At 35.3% G+C, this 8,314-nt stretch overlaps 1 protein-coding gene and 1 long non-coding RNA gene across 2 annotated transcripts; both read left to right on the top strand.

Moving 5' to 3' along the window:
* Nucleotides 1-288: 288 nt before the first annotated feature.
* Nucleotides 289-3,747, top strand: LOC114259759 (eukaryotic translation initiation factor 4B3). Its single transcript, XM_028199784.2, has 2 exons — nt 289-1,672; nt 3,355-3,747. Exons 1-2 carry the CDS (start codon nt 462-464, stop codon nt 3,410-3,412), a joined length of 1,269 nt encoding a protein of 422 aa, XP_028055585.2. The 5' UTR covers nt 289-461; the 3' UTR covers nt 3,413-3,747.
* A 402-nt stretch (nt 3,748-4,149) lies between these two features.
* Nucleotides 4,150-4,505, top strand: LOC145806653 (uncharacterized). The gene is made up of 2 exons (XR_014349970.1): nt 4,150-4,189; nt 4,357-4,505. It is a non-coding gene; the product is annotated as an uncharacterized LOC145806653 (long non-coding RNA).
* Nucleotides 4,506-8,314: the final 3,809 nt, after the last annotated feature.

Here is an 8,314-nt window from a genome sequence, read left to right as displayed (position 1 = left end):
GGAAAATTATTTTGAGATAGAGTTTTGGAAAAAGTGATTGATTTGATATGTGTGAGAGAGAGATTTGTTTGGAAAACTTGTTTGGTTTACAAGTTTTGAGAAATTTTTTTGAGAAAATTTGTTTGGTTTGATTATTTTTGAAAACTTATTTGTAGAGAAAATTTCCCAAAATTTTTTCAGAAAATCAAACCAAACGAGCCCAAAATGTTTTAAAAATTTTAAAATAAAACCATAACAGAATTAAAATAGCATGAATCGTTGCATGGGCCTTTGGATTAGATTAGGAAAATCATCTCCACCGTCCAATCAAGATCCACACGAACCTTCTTATAAAACCCATCTCTTCGCTTCCAACAGACGCAACTCAACCTCTCTATTTACATACACGCAGAGATAGATATAGAGACAGAAACACAGCGATACAGACAGAGAGAGAGAGTGAGTTTGAAGAGAGAGAAACTATGGCGGCAGCAGTGACTAGTGCGTGGTCGAAGCCTGGTGCTTGGGCACTCGATTCCGAAGAACACGAAGCCGAACTTCTTCATCAGCACCAAAACGAAGAAAGCAACAAAAAAACCCACCATTCCAACGGCGGAGACGCAGCAGAGTTCCCTTCACTCGCTGCGGCGGCCGCCACCAAGACCAAGAAGAAGAAGCCCCAAGCCATACCTCTCTCCGAGTTCGCCAAACCGGCTCAGACCACACAAACCAGAGGCCTCACCGCCGAAGATCTCATGTCGTTGCCGACCGGTCCGCGCCAGAGAACCGCCGAGGAGCTCGACCGGTCCAAGCTCGGTGGCGGATTCAGATCGTACGGTTACGATAGGAATACAGGTGAGGAGGGTTCGAATTCTAGGTGGGGGTCTTCTAGGGTTTCGGATGAGTCGCGTCGACAAGGAGGAGGAGGGTTTAATAGGGATTCAAGTAAAGAATTAGCGCCTTCTCGTGCCGATGAGGTCGATGATTGGGGGTCTACGAAGAGGTCTGTTTCTAGTAATGGATTTGAGAAGAGAGGAGAGAGAGGGGAGAGAGGAGGGTTTTTCGGGTCTGATTCTAGAGCTGATGAATCTGATAGTTGGGTTTTGAATAAGAACTTTGTTCCTTCTGAAGGACGGAGATTTGAGAATCAGAGGGAGAGAAGAGTGGGTTTCGAGTCAAATGGCGGCGCAAATTCGGAGAATTGGGTGAAGAAGAAGGAAGAGGAGGGGAGGAAGTTCGGTACTAATGGTGGTGGTGGTGCTTTTGATAGTCTCCGAGAGAGGCGGGGGGGCTTTGATTTTGCAACAAATGGCGGTGCAGATGCGGAAGCTTGGGGTAAAAAGAGGGAGGAGGGAAGTGTGATTGGGAGGCCGAAGCTTAATTTGCAGCCACGGACGCTGCCTGTGAGTGATGGTCAGCAAAATGGTTCAGTGACACAGGCGAAACCAAAAGGTTCTAACCCATTTGGTGAGGCAAGGCCCAGAGAGGAGGTTTTGAAGGGAAAGGGGCAGGATTGGAAGGAAGTTGATGTGAAACTCGAGTCCGTGAAAATTAAGGAGATGGTTTCTGCGAACGATGGGGCTTCGTTTGGGAAGAGGAGTTTTGGGAGCGGAAATTTAAGGACGATTACTCCCGATGGACGGACTGAGAGGAGCTGGAGGAAGACAGACTCTGCTGATGATCGTTCTCCAAGGTTTGTAAAATAAGCAGCTTTATGATGCAGAGCATGGACTGTAAAAATTTAGTTGCTTTGAACTTGATTTTTCTTGCATCATGAATTGTGGATAATGCATTGTCTTGTTGGTTGACTGTGAATGTTAATTGGGTAATTGTTGAAATGATGTTATGTGATTATCATAAACAGTTAAATTGCTCTTTTTGAGTTATTAGATTTCCTTTCTCATTTATTTAATTGATGTTTTGGGTTGTCATTTGTTTTTCTTTTAAGTGGATCACTTTGTTTATGGTTGTTGTTTTTATCTGTACAGAAATTAATTAACTCGTTTTGGCATGAGAAGTTTAATTTTCAGAAATTTTTATGAGTGAAAAACGTGTTGATTGTTATGAACTGGTAATCTGAAGGGTTTATCAACATAAGTTGTTAGGTTTTGATATAATAGTGTCAATCATAAATGTTTGGAACTTTAGTTTATTGGTCTTGTCATTTAGTTTATTGGTCTTGTCATTGATTCTTTGTAGACTATGACTACATGGAATATTGAATTGTCTTTTTTACATGAAGCAGCTGCTTTCCCAAAATTGAACAGGGAAGCTGCTTAGTTCTTTTGGCTGTATTCATGAAAATTTTTGTTAGACCTCCATAATCTTTTCGTGTTATTTTATGGATAATTGCTTCTTTCTATACACATGATTTTACCAAGTATGGCATCTTTGGATTTTGTATTTAATGCACACCATGTGGGTGGTTACCTCTCCTTACCTAGTGAAGGCACCTGTTGTAGTTGCTATTTTTAGACTAGCTATGTCATTCGATTATTCTCTGTTCTCGGTTATGTGTGTGATTATGTGTCGGTTTGATAGAGAGTAGGAATGTGGGAGAAAAGTAGCTACTTTTATTTGTTCTTTGTACAGTTTATCACTTCTTATGGAGTCTGCATGAGCTTGTGGTGTTCTGCTTGCATAACTCCCTTCTGTCTTCATTTGCGTGCATGTAGTGCTTTTCGTATGTGCTTTGTTAACAAGGCAAAATACATGCCATTTTTGCTGTAGTGTTATTATAATGGTGTTGACTTTCGAAGGCCATTGCAATTCAAAAATCGTGTTTTCCCACATGCTTGTGCCCGTCACACCTCTCTCAAGCTTTTGTTTAGAGAATGTGAACTTTTCCATTTGAATTCATTCAATCATACTGCTTGAGCCATTTTTTCCCCTGTTATGGTAGGTCTAACTTTGAATTGAAGGTGTTAAGTGGTGTCATAGAATGAAAAAATGAAAACTTGCTTTATTAATCTTATGATTGAAATTGTTTTAGTTTTCAAATATCACTTATTACTTTTTAATAAGTAAAATAATTTCTGAGTTAAAGGAATGGGTCTGGGTTGTGGTTTTATTTATTTTTTATTTTTAGATGGTTGATTTGCTTCAACAGAAATGAAGCAGAAAAAAAAAAAAACAGAGAGATGTTTTGACTGCTAAATGCGTTATATGAAACTAATTTCTTTCTTTTACATGCAGTGCTGATCTGGGTTGTGGTTTTATTTATTTTTTATTCTCAACTGGATGTATGTCATATATCTGCGTATTTTTAGATGGTTGATTTGCTTCAACAGAAATGAAGCAGAAAAAAAAAAAACAGAGAGATGTTTTGACTGCTAAATGCTTTATATGAAACTAATTTCTTTCTTTTACATGCAGTGCTGATAAAGTTGAAAATGACATTGCTGAAGAAGCTGAAGAAGATGTGCAAGAATGATGCTAAACTGTGAACACAAAAAAGAAAAAAAAGAAGAGAGAGAGAGAGAGAGAGAAAACAAAGGTAAAGAGCAATCGGCTAGTTGGGAAGTTCAAGTCTTGGTTTGATGAATACACTGGATTTTCAGTTTCTTTGTTCTTGTTTTGCCCTCACTTGTGTTATGGAGACAGTTTTGGTAGACTTATGTTTAGTTGAATTATTTAAGGCCTAAATGGCTTGCTTGTACTGGATAATTTTGTCATAACTTGCTGTTCCACCATAAAATTTTGTTTTCAACATTTGTTTAGCTATTGACTGGAAATGCAATTTTGATGTCCTTTTGCAACCCGAATAAATGGAGCTGTGACCTTTGGAATGATTTATACTTTCTCTTTGATTTGGATTATGGAAATTCATTTATTTAAATTGTCATCTGATGCTTTAGGGATTGTTAGGGATGTTGTAAATAAATAAGTGTATTTTTAGATTTTTTATAAAATATGAGTTAAGTTTGAAGTGATATAGTAAAGAAGTGATATGATTTAAATAAAATAATAATTTTTTAATTTTTGATTTATTTTAAAGATATCAAACTTAGCCTTACTCTTCCTGTGGGGTTTGTATGGAAATCAAAAAATTGATGCATTTGAATATTCCCTTGTAGTTTGGGGGTTGTTTATTCATGGTTGACTGGCTGACTATATTTTTGGCGTGATTTCAGAGGTGTTAAATTATTCTTCATTTTTTGAACCTTTTACAGCTGAGTAGCTAGCCGACGTGACTTCAACTTGTTCCAAGGTGAGTGCCCTCTTTGGTCGGCTAGAGTTTATCAATCACCAACGTAATTTATCCGCACATACAAAGTTAACGCGAACATAATAATAGATCCAAGCACCTTGTCAGATATTGATGTATTTTGTGCATGTAACTTTCTGTGCCTGTAGCATTGTTGCTTTTTATTGCAGCGAAGTTGAAGAGGGAACAGTACTGAACAATATATCATGAAAGATTCCTCTCCACTTTGTAAATAATAATGTTTGAGAGATTTAATTTGAGAATTTTAATACAAGATGTGGAGAGTATCTATATAAAGGTGAGACTCACACTCCTCTTTTTACTCTCTCTTTTACCTCACTAAAATTTTATTTAGAGTTTTTAAATTAAAAGTATGTATCATTACTCCTTTGCAAATGGCTATGTTGTAAGTTGCAACTCTCCATCTTCCTGTGAATGGTTTTTTTTCATTGGTACAATATTTCACCCAAATACCTCATGATGAATTACTTAGGATCTGAATTCCATTCCAAAAAAAACCCTTCATTTTTTTTTTCTTTTTATGAGAACCAAACCCCTTTCAATTCAATGTCTTTCTACATATTACCACCTTCCTATTCATGTCTATGTCATATAACTTGAGCTCAAAGAATTCCTTCCATCATCAGAATTATTCCACACCCATTAATACTCAAATTCTTTTCTTAAAAATAGTAAGCACACCAATTTTTAAAAATATAATAAAATAGTAAATACACCAATTTTTATATCCAAATACAAACTCACAGTAAGAGTGGGTTTATGGGCATTACAAATGTGGTTTTGGGGTTAGAAACTGACAATGTGGATTTGGGTTTAAAAAAAGATTAGCAATAGTTTCTTTCCAGTAGTTGTTGTGTCTGTATTTGTGTCATGACCCAAACCTGTCCCTATAGGTTTAGCGTCGTAATCGGCCAATAATCCGTGATTACCGAAGGCCTATTTAGCATACTGACAATAACACAATATAATGGGGCTAGCAAAAGCCAAACAAAAATAACATACATCATCCAATGAGCTGTGAGGACCTGAATAGAAATAAACTTTCATGTACATAGCCATATTTATAACCATCTATGCCCATAAGCATATATATACAAGACAAAACATAAGTTAGGGAATCATTCCCATCATTTGGAACAGTATTAACATTAGTCTTAAAATATTTCTTTCACTTAACAAACTCAAAAGGGTGAAGTCAAGCCACACAAAAACGCCTTGACACATGCTAGTTCGAAACCTCACGATGAGGGACAATAGTTGGCTTGACAAAACAAGGGTTCGGGTCGATGCTTCAAGCTTTGATCCGGTGTCTGGCCACCTACATATATATAATAAACTGTGAGCTAAAACTCAGTGAATAACAAATGTGTAAAGAAGTTAAGAATGATGTCATTTACAGTCTTTGAAACAATCGATTAGAATTAAAACACTTCAATCATTATCATTTGTCAATCAATCGTTCAATTCAATCGATTCCATCAATCATATTCTTATAGGTCATACTTGGTAGATCCAATAGCAACAATACACTAGGTCTTAAAAGACCGAACAATCAATTGATGGTCATCAAACAATAACACTAGTTCCAAGATTTGAAACTGATAGAGATCTCTGTAACAATAGCAATATCAATAACAATAACGATAACACTACGCTATGGATGCCACGAATACAATTCAAAAGAGGATCATCATTCAATTGATAGAAAGTAACCGTTCAGAAACAATATAATTTATCATTCAGAAAATAAATACAATTTGAACATATCTTTACAACATTGTTACTCACAGTGGGCTCCTCGGTACACGTACTAATGGTTCGGCGTCCGACCTAAACAAATAAAGTCAAGCACAACACAATTACAATTACACTCTACAATCTATTTAATTTGATTACTTGTTTGTCTTTTGGTTTCTCTCATTTGATTCTAATTTTTCATTCGGTTATTCCTATTTATTTTTTTTCCATTTCTTTTAAATGTGGATGACTAGTATTAGGAATAAATTAGATTATTAACCTCCAATTAAAATATGTTTAGCTATGTATTAACCAAACTAATTAAATATAAATAATCTAATCATAAACCAATCCTTATTAAGTTCACTAATTACACAATTAAGCCTAAATTGGGCTCATACACATTAAATTACAATTATTCAGTCATGTTTAAATTACTGAATCAGAAACTCATAAATATGCACATTTTGCAATTTCAATTCCATTTTCGAGCAAATCAAGGCCCAAATAATTAATTTTCACATTTATTTCCACAATCTTAAGCCTAACTCAATTTCAATTGAATTTAATTAATTCTCAATTAAGGCTTAATTTGACTACATCTAATTTTATGAACCTAAATCAAATTTTTAATTGAATTCTTATAAAGCTCTAAATATCAAATTAAACTCATTCTTCCATTTTTGAAACTCAATTTCATAAAACATCCATTTTCTTGAACCCAAGCTCTAATTCATGCTTAATCTCTCCTTAAACTCCATGAATCATGATTGAAATAAAGTTTAGAACCCAAGTTCTCTTAGGAATATGCCATGCATGTAAAGATTATGAGGTAAATTGACCCTTTCTTTAATTTTCTAACATGCATGTTCTAATCTCTTGTATTAATTATCAATTCAACTCAATTAAGCTCATAGCCCCCTAAAATGCTCTTGGATGCTCTCATTGGTAGCATGATTCTACAAATTATTGAAGTACAAAAGAAGAACCCTTACCTAGAGATGAAGGAATTAAGCTATCTACTACAAATCTCACGTCTCTAACAATCTGTTTCACTTTCTCTTCTTGAACTAGCATTTCTCTCTTTCCCTCTCTCTCTCTCTCTACGTGGGTCTGTTGGTGTGAAGAAAAGATGACTTCACCAACTACACACTCTTTCTCTTCAATACCTATTAGGTAGATGAGTAGGATTTATTTTATTTAGTTCATCAATTATTTGATTTAAATTGAAGATTTAATCAGATTAAATAAAATTCATAATTACACAAATTAAAATTAATCATCTACATATAATAATCTCAATTGTACTAATTTAATTATACTAATGTGAATTAGACTCTAATTGCTTAATTAATTATTTAATTATAACTTGTTAAAATTAGCGAATCAGACATGTTTAATTTCTATTCTCACCTATCTGTTCAATCAAGCAAGTCAATAATTTTTCAAGGCAATCAATAGCGCTTAATCAGATAAACACTTAATTAACAATAAACATATGCAATTTAATTTAAATTCAAATTTAATTTAATTTAAATTAATTTTGACTAAGGAGGTGATTGTCACATTCTTCACCTCTTAGGACATTTGGTCCTCCAAACGCAATTACCTTTCTCCGAGAAAAACATAGGATCAAGTGGGAAGAGGTCCGGATATCTTTTTTTCATGTCATCTTCTCTTTCCCAGGTTGCATAAATACCACCATGATTTTGCCAATCCACTTTCGCTAATGGGATTTCTTTATTTCTCAATTCTTGATTCACCGGTTTACAATTTGAATAGGTCGTTCTTTATAAGTGTAGTCATCACTCAATACCACATGGGTAGGCTCAATAACATGAAAAGGATCCCGAAGATAATCCCGTAACATCGAAAAATGAAAGACGTTATGCATATGTTCCATTTCAGGTGGAAGTGCTACCTGATATGTCACTAGATTAACCCTTTCAATGATTTCATACTACCCAACATACCTCGGTGCCAACTTGCCCTTTTTTCCAAAGCGAGTCTGCCTTTTCATTGGTGTCACTTTAATAAACACATGATCACCCACTTCATATTCTCAATCTCGCCTTCGGACATCCGTATAACTTTTCTGTTGACTTTGGGCGGTTTTCAATCTCTGTTGAATTAACTTTACTTTTTCTGTTGTTTCATGCACATTCTTAGGCCCAAGTAAAGGCCTGTCTCCAACTTCAGCCCAACAAATAGGAGACTGACATTTTCTGCCATATAATGCCTCGAAAGGCGCCATACTAATGCTTGAATGGAAACTGTTATTGTAGGCAAATTTGGTTAGAGGCAAATGAGTTTCCTAATTTCCTTGAAAATCAAGTACATACATACGCAACATGTCCTCCAGTGTTTGGA

This window comes from Camellia sinensis, chromosome 2 (genome assembly GCF_055761805.1).
Source record: "Camellia sinensis isolate YWXY chromosome 2, ASM5576180v1, whole genome shotgun sequence".
Taxonomy (NCBI): Eukaryota; Viridiplantae; Streptophyta; class Magnoliopsida; order Ericales; family Theaceae; genus Camellia; species Camellia sinensis.
The sequence above is the reverse complement of the archived record's forward strand: the minus strand, read 5'-3'. Positions and strand labels throughout refer to the sequence as shown.

Bases quoted from the DNA above. Each gene is read 5' to 3' on its own strand.
- LOC114259759 (XM_028199784.2), top strand. From the start codon at position 462: ATGGCGGCAGCAGTGACTAGTGCGTGGTCGAAGCCTGGTGCTTGGGCA. The intron at 1,673-3,354 runs GTTTGTAAAATA...TTTTACATGCAG, and splicing joins GCTGATGATCGTTCTCCAAG to TGCTGATAAAGTTGAAAATG.